Source organism: Echinops telfairi, unplaced genomic scaffold, assembly GCF_000313985.2.
Source record: "Echinops telfairi isolate 266 unplaced genomic scaffold, ASM31398v2 ScPeMD7_7458;HRSCAF=8496, whole genome shotgun sequence".
In the NCBI taxonomy this organism is placed as follows: Eukaryota; Metazoa; Chordata; class Mammalia; order Afrosoricida; family Tenrecidae; genus Echinops; species Echinops telfairi.
This window is the reverse complement of record NW_022111358.1, coordinates 26,530,755-26,546,524: the sequence shown is the minus strand read 5'-3', so window position 1 is coordinate 26,546,524 and position 15,770 is coordinate 26,530,755. Positions and strand designations below refer to the sequence as shown.

The 15,770-nt window shown below is 52.1% G+C and overlaps 1 protein-coding gene across 1 annotated transcript in view; it reads left to right on the top strand.

Moving 5' to 3' along the window:
* The window catches only part of SRCIN1 (SRC kinase signaling inhibitor 1), a 72,694-nt gene that overhangs the window by 45,017 nt on the left and 11,907 nt on the right, over positions 1–15,770 (top strand). The window contains 7 exon segments of the mRNA XM_045299328.1: positions 5,616–5,810; positions 5,940–6,087; positions 6,396–6,642; positions 7,068–7,229; positions 7,232–7,304; positions 14,793–14,947; positions 15,145–15,297. Coding sequence (XP_045155263.1) covers positions 5,616–5,810; positions 5,940–6,087; positions 6,396–6,642; positions 7,068–7,229; positions 7,232–7,304; positions 14,793–14,947; positions 15,145–15,297 — 1,133 coding nt within the window.

Genomic DNA, 15,770 nt, shown 5'->3' with positions numbered 1-15,770 from the left:
GGCTGCCTGATCGCGCTGTGCCTGCTGCCTGCTTCATTCCCGCCTGGGAATGCGACAAATGGGCCCTTGGGTAGAGCATCCACAGGGGCGTGTCTCGGCGTTGCCATGGCTGCGGCGTGGTGCTAATCAGCCACCCACCTCATCTCCACTCTCTCCCCTGAGCTCTGAAACCAGGGCTATTGAAAGACTGCGCCCTTTTCTGAGTCTAGGGAAACGCAGCGTGGTTAGCTTTTGCTGAAGAAATGGGGAAATAGAAAACGCCAGGCCCCCAAATGCTTAGGCATGGAAGGGTTAATTGTGGGTCGTCTTCTGATCCAGATTTAACAAATGGCTGTCTGGCCACGATTCGATTGTCTAGCACCGTGGAGGGGAGCTGTTTCCTCTCCCTGCCCAGTCAGGGAGCACCCACTACCCCCCACCCCACTGCAGCCTTCCCTTGTCAGCCATTAGGGTCTGTGGCCAGGCCATGTCCCTTCCTCTGACCCCCTCATGGTGGCAGAGGGCACGAGGGGACCTGAGGTTCAACTTCAGCACTGGTGGGCTCTGTGACCTAAGCAGTCTTTGCCCTCTCTGCCCACCAGCACCCTCCTCTGTACCCGATGTTGGTCTGCTTTCTCCAATGTCTCCCGAGACGTGTTGGGGTGTGCCAGGAGGGGTGCTCCAAGGACCCCAGCTTCCTCATTAAACCTAAGCCCCTGACCGCATGGCTCACTGCCCCTCAGCCTTGGGCCCACACAGCCCACTGGTGTAAATACCTTTCAGCAGGGCACAGGAGATTTTTAATGACTCCTTGTGGCTGAGGTGAGATAAGGAGACTTTCCCCCCACCCCCCACCTCCACCTCAACCCTGTGGAAATAAGCCCTCAGCAGCCACCCACCACTCTAGGCCTGAAAGCTTCTTAACACCGCCAGTCAGATCACCAAGTGAACTGGCAGCAGCCATCCTCCCTCCCCCACCGAGGGGACTCCTGCCCCCCTTCCCCCCCACCCCACCCCCGCCCCTTTTCACTCAGCACAGAGGAGCTGGGTCCAAGTTTTCAAAAGGAGCTTTATGAGACATTAAAGGAAAATAAAAGGAAATATGAAAGCACAGAGGCAGAAGAGATGAAAGGGTCACTTTATACTTCTGTCATGTGTGTGTCTGGTCCTTGGCTTCTTAGGACCTCTAGTTCTCCCCAGAATCACATGAATTTCCCCTTTTGTTCCCCCCACCTGAGGGCAGACACCACCACCCCCACCTGATTGATGATCAAACCCATTACTCAGCTACTCACTTGAGAGAGCGGCAGGAACTGAAATATCACTTAGCTTGGCAGGATGCTCTATCCCCTGTTAGGTGGGGCCTGAGCAGGGCTGTGTGCCAGCCCTGCAGTGGCTCCAGCCTGGTCTAGGGGCTGCACTGTCCGCATACTAGGTTGATTGGCATTGCTCTTGTAGGCCTCTGTTGACATCTACTTTGGCTAGAGTACCCAGGAGCCTTGGTCTCCTTTGGTTTCGCCCTGCCCCTTTCTCTGACAGGACATTAAGGCTGGTCCTTGCTTTGTCTGCCTTGCTCACTGACCTCTCCATAGCCAAGCACCTGAGCCTGGCCTTTAAGGGCAGCCTCTGCAGACAGGGACCTTGGTCTCTGGAGGCTGCCTTTGCCAGACCCAGCCACACAGGGCCACACTCAGAAGAGCCCTGGACTTGACTTAGGGCTCAGCTGTGGCTGCCTTGAAGTTCACAACCATCCCCTAACAAGGCCTTACATTTTCATTTTGCATTGGGGCCCAATTGATAGCTGACTCTGTCCTGAACCTCCATCAGGATCCCTCCGGGTCTAAACCTGGATCCAGAAAGCTCAGCCACTTTTTGCTCCCAGTGTCTTGACCAGCTGGTCTGAGGCTCATTTTCAGAGAGGCCTGGTGGCACTCCCCCATAAGTGTTGGGACTGCTAACCACCGGGTTGGTCGTTCAAACCCACCGGCTGCACTGTGAGAGATGGCTGAGGCTGTCTGCACCTGTAGAGACTTGTAGCCTCGAAAAACCCTATCCTGGGCACTGTGAGTCAGAATCAACTTGATGGCAGATGGGTTTTGTTTGTTTGTTTGCAGAAGCCAGGGGCAGTTTGACTCCTTAGAGGACCAGGAAACTGCTGGGCCTGCGGTGGGGCTTGCTCCTGTCCTGTCTCAGTGGTGCAGTAGCTTCTCCTCTGGAAGGTGTGCCCAGGTGGTCCTCTAAGTGAGGCTCTCTTATCCCTCAAGGACTCTTGGGAGTGACCATCTCACAAATCAGGCACACCCTGAGCCAGTCACTTGTCTCATACAGGTCTTGTTCTGCCCCAGGGTGGGGAACAGCGGTGGGACCGTGGCTGCGGAGTGTGTGTGGGTAACCCGATGCACAGGGAGATCTTGCTTGGCTGTATAATGACTGGTGTTCTTACACGTGTTCCTTAATCTCTTTGAGCTCCCCGCCTTTTTCAAAGGCCATAATCAGTTGAACGAATTAGCAAAGCTGGTTAATAAGTTAGGATGGCTGCCTTAATAAATACCAGTGACCCAACTGCCACTGAATCACTTCTGACTCCTAGCGCTGGCTGCAGTGAGTCAGCTCTGCTGTGCTCCATCGGACTTGACGTGGCTGATTTGGGAGGCGATGGCCAGGCCCCTCTTCCAGCCAGCAGCTCTCTGGTTAAGTGCTAACCTTTTGATTAGCCATGGAGCATGTTCATTGTGGGCATCACTTAGCGACCGTGCTACAGCAGATAAGCCCCCAAACTCTGCAGTGGGGCAAAGGCAGGTAGTGCTTTCCTTCTTTTGGAACTGTGTTGGGCAGGGGATGGGCATGGCCCTCCTCCTCACCATCACTCAGGGGTTCCGGTGGATGGAGCCGCTGCCACCTTCAGTAGACCTCCCAGTGTCACCTCAGGGGTCATGACCTCTCCAACCTACCAGAAGGGGAAAGAGCATGGAGGCACTTACAGGGGACTTCCTGAGGGGCCAGGTCTGGAAGCAGCACATATTTCATTGGCTAGTTGCGTGGCCACTTCTAAGTGCCAAGGAGGCTGGGAAATGTAGTCTAGTCTCTGTGCCACGAGTTGTTCACGTATAAAAAAGATAGTAACAGTTCCCCCTGGAAGGACTTGATGTACGCCCAAATAATGACATGGTGCCTCACAATGACTTAAGTAGCTTACAGTGATGAAAGTCCAAAACTGAACCCCAACCTCCAGGACCCCAGGGACCAGGAGAAGTAGGAAGGACTTGGTTATCATTGGTGACAACTCTGAAAGGGATCCAGACAGACGTTTCTGGATTGAGGGGGAGAGAAATGTGAAACTAAACCCCAAGTCATCACAAAAGACCTGGTCTGGGAGAGAACCATGGAACCCCCCAAGACCAGGCCCTTAGCCACCCTCCAAGCCTGGAGCTGAACTCAGCCTGGAGGCTAATTTCAGCCAAGCCAGAGGCAGCCTATAAGGTGAGCACTTGCACCAGGGTGGCCAGCGGCCCTCGGAACCACCAGCCACAGGAGGCCCAGAGCAGCACTTCTGAGTGCAGCTCAGAAGGCAGGAGGGGATCGGACGGAACGGGGAGGAAGTGGCAGGAAGGCCATTACATGGTGAGGACCGTCACCAAGGTCCCGAATCAAAGTCTATAATTGTGAATGGGAAACCAACGTGCTCTATAAACGTTCGCCCAAACCACACGTGATATCCGGCCATGGTCCCCCGAACCTCACTGCCATCCATCGAGCCTATTCTGACTCACAGCGACCTTGTAGGACAGAGAAGAACCACATTTTAGGGTTTCCTAGACTAGAAATGTTGACTGGAGGAGACATCCCCATCTTTCTCCTGTAAAGCTGTGGTGGGTTCAAACCACTCACCTTGTGGGTAGCAGCACAAGGCATATGCCACTGTGTCGGGTCCATTCCCACTCCTGTGTGAGACTGTAACTCTTGATGGCAACGTAGCCTCATCTTTCTCCTGCAGAGCAGCTGATAGTTTCGAACCGTCAAACCTTGCAGTTTTAGCATCCAATACTTACTTACCCGGAAGCTCCTTTATCAGGCATATCTCACTAGCTCACTCACTCACTGACTCACTTAGGACGGGGCAGATCTGTGCCTGTGGGTTTTGGAGACTAACACTTTACAGGAATAGAAAGTCTCCTCTTTCTCCTGTGAAGACGCTGGTGGTTTCAAATGCCGACTTTGCAACAACATCCTTTTAACTGCTGTCCTGAGCCAAAGGAGTATATCCTTGGCTCCAACCTGCTCTCTTTGTCCTTGCTAGCTGGGTGACCATGCGTAAGGCATGATGATAAGATTTGCTGATGACATGGAAGTGTGAAGGCAGGGGAAATCTGTTGGGTGGCCAAATCGATTCCAGAGTGGTCCCCACCTGCATTGTCAGGCGGCACTCTTAACAGATGGCACTGGGCAGGGCTGGATGTCAAGTCCTGAGAGTGGGTCAGGGACGTCAGTGGCTCAAGCGCAGGACAGAGAGGGCCCACCTTCCTGTACTCATGCCTGCCTCTGCTATTGATGGGGACTCAGAGGTGAACCTGGAAGGCATGGTCCCTGCTGCTTGGGGAGCTGGGGAGGGAGGGAGGAAGAATGGGAGAGAGGGTGGGAGGGAGTGAGGAAGGAAGGAAGGATGGGGAAAGAGAGTTTGAGGTCCAGACTTTGGTCACAGAGTTCGGACCTTGGCCTGCTCGCAACAAACTGTGCCTTGCGCCAGGGGTGGGGATGCAGCTGCCCGGGTCTCCTGCCTGCACCATGTTCCCATCTTCGCCCGCTCTTTTCATCCTCACAGTGGCCCCACGAGGGCCCCCTCCTGCTCGCCCATTGTTGAGATGAGGGAGTTGAGGCCTGGGGAAATTTGATGCTTCCCAGAAATCTCTCATCTGGGAATGGCAGAGCTGGGGTCAGGATTGCCATCTGGCTGAGTCCAAAGCCAAATTCCCAGCCGCTCCCCTGATGCCCTTGTGGGCTGCACGGGGGACTCTGGATTTTAAACGGAGAATAAAGGGATCCATCAAGGGGGAGGTGGCTTGATCTGATTTGTACATTAGAAAGGTGCGGGGTCCCAAGCCAGCTGAAAACCAGAGGCCATGTAGGCCCTTGGGGGAAAGGCAGAGTGGGTGGGTCACTTGGAGCAAAGCAGGTGGACATGGAAAGTGACCTGTCCAGAAAAGAGACCCCATGAGGGCACCTGCAGCTCCCATAGCAGACAGAGCCTCAGGGCTTTCTGGTTTCAAGGAGGTGATTTGGGCTGAGCTTCTAGTGGGGTACCCGGAGCCCCTCTGAAAGCCTCTTAATCTCTGGCAGCTGGCATTTCTGATTTCGTGTGTGTGTGTGTGTGTGTGTGTGTGTCTTCTCCCCTAGTAGAAGTCTGAGAAGTCTAGCAAGGGTGACAGTAGACCTGCTCCACTGAGGTGAGAAAAAGAAAAGAAAACACACTGTAAAGCTATACTCATTAAAGCTGTGTGGTGCAGTCAGTGAGACAGAATGGAATGTCCAGGAGCAGTGTCGAGTCGCCTAACAAGAATGCAGCATGTCACGAAGGGGTGTGCCCCTTCTTTGGTGGATGTCTTCATCTTGACCTGACCGATGGCCTGATTTCTTTCTAGCTGTCCAGTGTCAGGGGGCTGGGCTGGGGCCAGAGGGGCTGAGAGGGTCTCTCTGTGGCTACAGTGACCTGGAGAAGTCAGTGGAGAAGATCCAGAGGGAGGTGTCCCACAGTCATCGACTGGTGCCTGGGCCTGAACTGGAGGAGAAGGCGCTGGTGCTGAAACAGCTTGGAGAGACGCTGACTGAGCTCAAGGGTGAGCCCCTGGGTGGATGGGTGTGGCTTGTGGCCAGGAAGGAGGTCCCTGCTGCGCTCCCAGCCCCCACCTCCCCTGCTGACCATCCTCCTAGCCCTCAGTGCTCCTTCCTTCCCGCCCTTCCCTCAGCTCACTTCCCAGGCCTGCAGAGCAAGATGCGGGTAGTGCTGCGTGTTGAGGTGGAGGCAGTGAAGTTCCTGAAGGAGGAGCCACAACGCCTGGACGGGCTACTCAAACGCTGCCGTGGGGTCACCGACACGCTGGCCCAGATCCGCAGGTCATTCCACCCCTCACCTCTCAACTCTCACCTCTGGTTTCCATGGGCCTCAGACTGGGCCCAGAGCAGCAAATCGACCTGGCCTCTTATGCTGACTTCCCCAGGGGCCCTTCAGCCCTGACCCATTACCCCTCCGCACATTGAAGGCACCACTTTCACCGTTGTTGAATGCAGCCAGGCCGTCCACGGCCCTTCCATCTCTCCTGTGAGACCCCAGAGCTCTCCTCACCCCACCTCCCTTAGCCAGGCTTCTCCCTGACCGGGGCCACCTCCACTGACCTCACCCTTCCAACTCTCCCAACCTGCAGGCAAGTGGACGAGGGTGTGTGGCCACCCCCCAACAGCCTCCTGAATCAGTCCCCCAAGAAGATGGCGGCTGAGACGGACTTCAACAAGAGTTTAGACTTTGAAATGCCACCTCCCAGCCCCCCACTGAATCTGCACGAGCTGAGTGGGCCGGCTGAAGGTGTCCCCTTGACCCCCAAGGGTGGCAATCCTACCAAAGGCCTGGACATCGCTGGCAAGAGAAGCATGGACAAGGCTGTGTCTGTGGAGGTGCTCAGACCTGGGCCTGGGGATGGGCTAGGGGAATGAGCTAGACCCATGCCTCTGACCACCACCCCAGGGTAGGAAGAATTGGTTACTGCAGTACTACTGGCTTTTTTCCCTGAGGAGGGAATCTCGAGTGTGATATTAGTCCTGCTGTAACAAACAAAGGACATCTTCTAAAGCGATGGTACTTAAAACAGTGTGGTGTTAGCATAAGAATAAACTAGTCAATGAGGTAGGTCCAAGTTTCTTGAGAGCGCAGTATACAATGGAGGTGGCACTACAGGCCCGTGGAGGAGGCGTGCAGTACAGCGGGGACCCAAATGGAATGAGAAGCTCCCTTTTCCGTGCCTTGCATGTGCGCCTGGGCAAGGGGCCAAGGTCTGGAGTGGGCGGGACATCTCAGTCTGACCCCTGCCCGTCTCCTCCAGGCTGCTGAGCGTGACTGGGAGGAGAAGCGAGCCGCCCTGACCCAGTACAGCGCCAAGGACATCAACCGGCTGCTGGAGGAGACGCAGGCCGAGCTTCTGAAGGCCATCCCTGATCTGGACTGTGCAAGCAAGGCCCACGCAGGCCCGCTTCCCACCCCTGACCACACAAGCCCCCCAAAGCTCCCCATGGCCAGAAGGCAGCCCCGAGAACGGAACCCAGCGGCAGGAGGGGCTCAGGTACGGGGCTGGCAGGGCGGGCGGAGAGCCCAGAGAAGGTGACCCCTGCCCTCGGAAGCTTAGGCTTGGTGGGGGAGGCACTTGGGAGGGAGAATGATGGAGGTCAACCTGTCAGGGAGTGTGGAGCTGGGTGGCCAGCAGCTGCATCATCAGCCCACTGAGGGGAGACTGAGGCAGGGAGGGGTGTGGGGCTGGAGGAGAGCTAGCCTCCTGACTGTATCCGGGCCTGGCCACAGGCAGGGCACCCTGCTCAGTTAACACCAGCCAGCCCAGCCTGAGAGCCCTGCAGGTACCCCGGTTTGGTTGGAGTGTGCACGGTGACCTAGGCCAGTGCCAACTGACCACGGACACCCAAGTCAGACCTTCTGCGTGGGGCTGTGGTGGAAGAAATAATCTGCAAAGTGCTTGCTTTAAGGAGCTTGAAGTCTAGTGGGCACATTACAGGACATGTGTGTTGGCTCGGCACTTACGAGTGGACAGAGGAGCCCCAGTGGCGTAGTTGTTATGCAATGGGCTGCCAACCAGGTCAGCAGTTCGAAACTACCAGCCACTGCTTAGGAGAAAGACGAGGCTTCCTACTCTCTTAAAGATGTACTGTCTCAGAAACCCACAGGGGCATCTCTGCTCTGTCCTCCAGGGTCGCCGTGAGTTTGCGGTTGTTGTTTGTTTGTTTTTGGTTACTCTGTGACAAAAGGAGCCCTGGCGGTTCAGTGGTTAGAGCACTTGTCTGCCAACCCAAAGATCTGTGGATCGATCCCCACAGCCGCCCTGCAGGGGGAAGATGAGGCAGTCTGCTCTGGTAAAGAGCAGTCTGCAGCCCCCATGGGCAGTTCCCCGCTCTTCTATAAGGTCCTCCTGAGTCGGAATCCACGCCACAGGACTCTGTGAGCAGAAGGCTGTCCCCAGCTAGTTCTGTGCATCCTCCTCTGTAAAGTCAGTCAGAACCCCCCACCCCCACCAGGAGGCAGATGTAGCTGCTGTCCCCACTGGGTAGGCAAGGACACGGAGGCTCTGCGAGGTGACGTTGTCTGTCGCAGGCCATAGCCAGTGAGAAAAATCAGACCATGCCGAACAGACCTCACCGCCCTGGCATACTATAAAGGCGGAGGGCCAGCCCCCCACCACTACCCACAGGTTCAGTAAGCACATTTGTACGGTTGAGATATATGAATATTGTATTAAAGTCATCGAGAGCATGAGCGATAGAAGAGAGTCAAACAATGGAGTCAGACACATGACATGGTAGCATTGCTCACCTCAGCCCCGCTTGGTGGTCCACGTGGAGAGCGGGAAGAGAGGAGAGGGCGGGAGTGACCAGTGAGAGAGAGCTCTATTGCTTGCCCAGGCCTATATACCTTTGGGCGTGCAAGCCCACTAATTACAGGTAGTCATACATCACAGGAAGGGGTTGCACTATAGGTTATACAGCAGTGAGAGGGGGTGGTCTAAGGACATAGACGCAATAGGAAGGGGAGGGATTGGGGGTATACATGCAGCAAGATGGGTGGATCCTAGATTTAGGATGGCAGCTTAACTGACCTGTTCTCTGGGTCTCCATAGGAACCATTATCAGTAGGGTATAGACCCCACCTACAGGAACCAAATAGATGACTGCAGGCCTGTCCATTGTCCTTAACAGCAGGGAGCAGGCACACCCCTGTGGTGGGGCCAGACAGCAGTCTGACATCCCCCCACAAGTCCCCCTTTTGTTTTATATATAAAATTCAAAAGCCACATGGGCGACATGGTTATTTTCTATACATTAAAAGCTGTCAAGAAAAAACTTCATGATCCAATTAATATAGCCAAAAATTCAGGCACTGGGGCTAAAGTCCCCTTATGCCCATCTGCTATTGGAGGAAGGTATACGAGAGATTGGATATCGTGGCGGGAAGAAATAGAGCCAAATAGGAATGTCTGCTTCTTTAGTTAAAGCTTCCGGCCACACAGCCACCAGCTATGTGCTTGTAGGAGACAAACTCAGATCAGCACCATAGAGGAGGGTAACGTGAGGAACAATATCATGAGAATGTGATTAGGACTTAAAACTCACAAGGGTGGAGGTTCCCCTCCACCACTAGAAACCTAGCCTTCCAGGCTCCTTGGCAAGAGAATGAAGGATTTGTCCTTACACACTCTCTTCCCTTCTCTGCTCCTCACAGTGTTTGCCTTATGTGCAACTTCAAAAGTGCCATGGAGGCCGTATGCTTCTTCTTCACATGCCTCAGCTTTCTACAGATGCAACACGTGATAGCCAGGACAAAAATTGTAACCCAGGCTATGAGCAATACATTGAACTCAAGCACGGGGACCCAATCCTTCCATGCCAGTCACCAGTTGCTTAATTATATGAGAGCCAGGCGATGCCTCAAGCCTATCTTTGAATGTATAGAAAATATCCTTCTTAAGCTGATCAACATCTAATGAAACATTTCCCTTAAACTCTGGCAAATGTTTCTTAATCAAATCCCAATCATGCAATGTTAAGGTATATAGGTAAGGAGTTATACAGAAATCAGTTGCATTCCAATCACATTATAGCATTAACCGACAAGTCCAAAATCTTGATCTTTCAGCAAAACAACAGCCTGTAGTAATAGTCTAGTCACTGTTGTGTAAAATGTTCAGCTTTGATAAGAGTCCCAGAGTTTCTCTTAGACAGCATCAGCAATGGAAGAAATATCTCAGCAGTCAGCAATCGCCATTCTCAGGAATCTGCGAGGTCTTCTTGCCATTTTGAATAACTTCAGTAACAGGAGAGGGGGGTCAGGTCACACATCAGCTTCCCGGCTTTCTTCTGGGCCTTGCTGGCTGAAGAGAAATCCACCTATTTCCTTTGCCTGTGAAAATATAAACAAATGGCCCCTCTCTTCGGGGTGTCATTAACCTGCAAGAGGAATTATGATTAAGATTGGGTGGCTTCTCCATCTCTTCCTTGTCCATCTTTCTCCAAACGTGGTTGCGTCCTTCTAAAGGGAGTCCATCAGCTTTATTCTGCAGAAATATAAATGCATAGCCCTTTCTCCAGGTGAATGGACCCGGATCCCAAATGCGATTTCCATCTTCTTGGGACTTCTTAGAATTAGCTATGTCTGTAGAAGTGAAAATATGTTTATCTGCCCTAATTTTGTTACAAGCTTTTAGTCAGGAGGAAATTTTTTTGGTTAAAATGACTAATTGAACCTTGTCACACATAAAATTCCTCTTCTCCCCCTTCTGTTTTAACCATGCAGCCTTTAAAGCATTGCTGGCAATCTCAGTTACCTTGCTTGGTCTTGAACCAGCAAAACTACTCATTAGATAGCCTTTGTTGTTATGTAAATACTGGCTCCTGGCCCTCAGAGAATTGAGAGAGCTGACTAATTGGGAGAACTTCATACCATACTTTGAAAGACTGAAAAAATTCTTAATAAATTTGTTCAGCTGTTCTTGAAGTAACTCATCAAACAGACATTTTTTCTCCAAGTTTACCAGTAGGTTTACAGGCTCTTTACACTGTATGATTTTACAATCTTGTAATAGTCTTTCTTGGTTAACTTCACTCATTCCCTCCATGCTGGCTTTAGGGGAAGTTAATGGGAGGGTCTTAGGCCCCCCTGAATGCCCTAAGGTAATGACCCCACATCCAGAGTTTAAGAAGCTTTTCCCTTCAATTCCTAATTCCATGTGGGGGCGCTGTTGTTTCCCCACAACAGAAGACCCCTTGATTTAATATAGAGTTGTCAGACTTCTCAAGTACTCTTTCCTGATAGACATACATCTTTACTTTACGAATGCAAGGAAGCAAAAATTGCCTTAAGTGATCCTCCTCCTTTATAAACCATGGTATATCAGAATTCATCACTACTTTAATCTCTTCATAATCCTGATCAATAATTCCAGCAGCACCTTGAGAATTTAGATTAGACTTTTTGAATAAACATCCCATAGTTCTTTTAGGTAGCGGACCCCAATTACCGCTTTCAATAATTTCTGATTTAATCACAGCTTTTGGCTTTTCCTCACAATTCTGATCAACTCCAGTATCAATTTGAATTCCTCGAGTATTTAGGTTAAATCTTCCTGGTACAAATTGTATTACTCTTTCAATAAGAGGCTCCTGCTTTTTAGAATCATCAGGCTGCTGCAAGCCTTCTGAGCCATTTCTTGGTTAGCCAAACCAACTGCAGGGAGAACAGAGGCTGGGATTTTGCAAGTTTGGTTAGGTCTGGTCCCCTGCTGTGAAGCTGGGTGATACCTGCGGTTTCTCTAAGGTCTCTGCTCTGGCAAGCAGACACCTTGCCTCCCATGCTCTGCTGGGCGGGCTCTGTATCAAGCTCCTTCCACTATTTTCCCGCCGGGAAGTCTTTGCTAATGGCAGTCCTTTATTGTCAAATCTAGAACGACATTGACTTGCCCAATGAGTTCCCTTCCTACAGCGGGGACAGAGTTCAGGTTCTTTTAAACCCGAACTCGATGGCTTCAGCCTGCTCTCCCTACACTGTCTCTGAAGATGACCTGTCTTCACGCAACTAAAGCACTTTTTTCTAGGTCTGATAAAATTTGCCAATGCAGCTGCCGTGAGGTCGACCTTGTATTCCTCTGTCTCTACATTCCTGCATATCCTGAGATAATCTAGCAGGGTGCCCTGTTCCCTGTAGGGACACAAGGCATTTTTACAGTGTTTATTGGAGAAATCATAAGATAGCTTATGCACTAAGTCTCTTACTGCCTGGACATTTTTTACACACTTGGAAATAGCATCTTCCAGTCGGGACACAAAGTCAGCATAGGATTCATCATTCCGCTGTCTTATAGCCCTGTAACTTGGCTCTCTCTCTTCTGATGGAATTATCTTTTCCGAGGCACTTAAGCAAACTTCACGTATCTGTCCTATTGTCTGTTCAGTAAACTGCAGTTGAGACTCAACTGTGATATAATTCTCATCCCCTAGCAATTGATGAATTCCTATATCTATCCCATCCTCAGCATTCTTGCGTGCTCGTAAAAGGACTGCTTCCTTCCACAGCATTTGATATTCCAGGGATTCTGAAGAGTAAAGACAAATCCTCACTAAAGCTCTCTAGTCTGTAGGGGTCCAGCTCTCAGACCCTGCTAGAGCCCTTATCATGCTAATTACAAAGTGAGAGTCTGGGCCATAATCATTGACTGCCTGCTTAAGATCTTTCAGCAACTTAAAGGGAAAGGCACTGTGAATGCCTTGTGGGTGTTTCCCTTAAGGCTGTCTGCTAACAACTCTAACAGGATAAGACATTCTAAGTTCTAAATCTCCTTCTTCTGCAATCCCTCTTTGTACTCTTGAAAGTAAAGGTACTTTTACTATGTCCCCTTCTGACTCAGGCTTAGTTTTTTTCAGCTCTGCCTAAAATGTTATCTGCCTGAAATCCATTCTGACTGCTTCTCACCTGATTTAAGTTTGCGTATCTTAGCTGTTCCTCATTACTCTGCTGGTTCTGTTTCTCTGCTTTCTTTACCTTTGAAAGCAAGGGAGCTTCCTGGGGTTGCTTAATAGTCTTGCTTTGGGTCTTGGAATCCGCTTCCTCTAGTACTTTATCACCTTTAAACATTCAGAGGCTGCAGTCCCCCAAGGGCATATAGGCTTTGACCCTGAGTTTCCTTTTAGAATCAGAGGCCTTGCATAACAAATCAATCCCTGCTTCTTCAGTTTTTCCTAAAGTTTCACCACCTAATTCATGCTCATTCACAGACACTTTAGCTTGCTTTTCTAAATTTGAATAGCTCACACAAGACTTCTCACTAGACTGATAATCCTCACTCACTTCCTCCTGCAAAAGTACTAAAACTTGAACTCCCAGAGACCACATCTCCACGGGGATACTCTCCCCATCTCTGTGTGCCTTTTGTAAGTTTACAATGACCTCCTCCCAGGTCTCTAGATCAAAAATTCCTTCCTCCGGGAAGCATGGATTATACCTTTTTACTACTTTTAGAAAACATTGCATCTTTTTCTTCGTTACTTTTACACTCTGTCTTTTCAGTAAGAAAATGAGCATAGTACCATAAGTTTCAGGTTTACTTTTACCTTGCCTCATTGTTCTCTTTAAAATACTCATTCACTATTTCCACTACTTATCTGCCAATCCTCACACTGGATCCTCACTTCACACAATTTTCCAATTCACTCTACATTCCGGTAGGGGCCGTACAATTGTTACGTTGGAAATAACTCAAATTGCCACGCGATGGGCGCCATTTGTAGTATAAGTTGTGGGGGGATGGCCCCCCACCATTAGTCATGGGTTCAATAAGCACAATTGTATGGTTGAGATATATAAATATTATATTAAAGTCATCAAGAGCATGAGCGATAGAAGAGAGTCAAACAATGGAGTCAGACACATTGCATGGTAGCATTGCTCACCTCAGCCCTGCTTGGTGGTCCACATGGAGAGAGGGGGAAGGGAAAGGGGACAAGGGAGAGAGGACGGGAGAGAGGGGGAAGAGACGACAGGGCGGGAGCAACCAGTGAGAGCCCAGTGAGAGCCCACCGAGAGAGAGATCTCTATTGCTAGCTCAGGCCTATATACCTCTATTGCTAGCTCAGGCCTATATGTAAGCCCACTAATTACAGGTAAATACATACATCACATGAAGGGGTTGCACTATAGGTTATACAGCAATGAGAGGGGGTGGTCTTGGGACATACATGCAATAGGAAGAGGAGAGATTGGGGGTATACATGTGACAAGATGGGTGGATCCTAGATTTAGGATGGCAGCTTAACTTTGACCTGTTCTCTGGGTCTCCATAGGAACCATTATCAGTAGGGTATAGACCCCACCTACAGGAACTATGCTTTTGGTTGTATGTTTTAGGGAGAAGTAATCCATTGTCCTTAACAGCAGGGAGCAGGCCCACCCCTGTGGTGGGGCCAGACAGCAGTCTGACCTCCCCCCACACCCTGGGAGAGCAGGGGCCGCGTCACGCCAAGGGCCTTGAAAGTTACGGGGCTCTTCCCTGGCTGGCGAGGAGGGTGCTCCAGGAAGAGGCAGAGGGCTGGAACAGACGTCGGAGTTGTCAGGGTGGGTCCCGAGCTGAGAGGAGCAAAGGGGGCTGCAGGGCTGGCAGGTACTGGGTGCTGGGCCCAGGTGCTTGGGTGAGGCTTGGGGTACCCCATAGGTAGCCCCAGGAGGATCTAGGGCAGCAGATGATCCTGGCAGAATAATCTTTTAGCCAACGGCTCCAGACACAGGGCCTCAGCTCTCACAGGTGTAACTGAGAAAGGTTGGTGACCCAGGAGGGGCGAGGGTGAGGACCGGACCTGGCACAGTGCAGCCCCGACCCCAGGGCCACCTGGTGCTGCTCATCTGAGGCCCACGCGTTGAGTGGGATGGCTTAGCTGTCTGAGGAAGGGTGGCTGGGCTGGGTGCGGGCCTAAGTGGGGAGGCTGTGGGGGAGGAGGAGGCAGGTGTGCCCCAGGGCCGGCTCTGGAGCCCTCTGACCCCCAGCCCCCGTGGCTGCCTACAGACGAGCTGACTGTGCCGCGCTACCGCACCGAGAAGCCCTCCAAATCGCCGCCGCCGCCCCCTCCCCGCCGGAGCTTCCCCTCCTCCCACGGGCTAACCACCACGCGCACTGGCGAGGTCGTGGTCACCAGCAAGAAAGACTCAACCTTCATCAAGGTACCGCCCTCTGGGACGCCCGGGGGACAAGGACAAGTGGGTGGCGGTGATTGCACGTTTGGCCTGGGGTCCCTTGGGGATGTTTTTGCTCCGACCCCTGTGCTGGGACGGAGGACGTGGCTGCTGAGGATCGCAGGACTGCTGGGAGGTAGTGCTGACAGGGCAGAGCCCACTCCTGACTGCCAGCGGCCTTGCAGAAAGCCGAGTCGGAGGAGCTGGAGGTGCAGAAGCCCCAGGTGAAGCTGCGCCGGACTGTGTCCGAGGTGGCCCGCCCGGCCTCCACGCCGCCCATCATGGCCTCGGCTATTAAGGATGAGGACGACGAAGACCGCATTATCGCAGAGCTGGAGGTAGGTCAGGGCCACGGCCTGCAGGCTGACCAGAGCCAGCAGGCAAGACTAGGACAAGTGGACGGACTCTCTGGTCCCCGGCCACTCAGTGTTCCATCCTTGTAGCGCAACTTTGTCTCCGTGGGGCAACGTGGAAGGGGGCCTGCAGTCGCTGGAAATCTCAGTTTGTTGGTTGGAGTCTCTAAGACCTGAGAGCACAGTGAACTGAGACCCCACACCCCAGTGTCCCAAGGACAGAGTGACCTGAGACCCCACACCCCAGTGTCCCGAGGACAGGGTGACCTGAGACCCCACACTCCAGTGTCCCAAGGAGGACAGGGTGACCCAAGACCCCCACACCCCAGTGTCCCGAGGACAGAGTGACCTGAGACCCCACACCCCAGTGTCCTGAAGGACAGAGTGACCTGAGACCCTACACCCCAGTGTCCCTGGAGTGGTGTGACCTGAGACCCCCACACCCCAGTGTCCCGAGG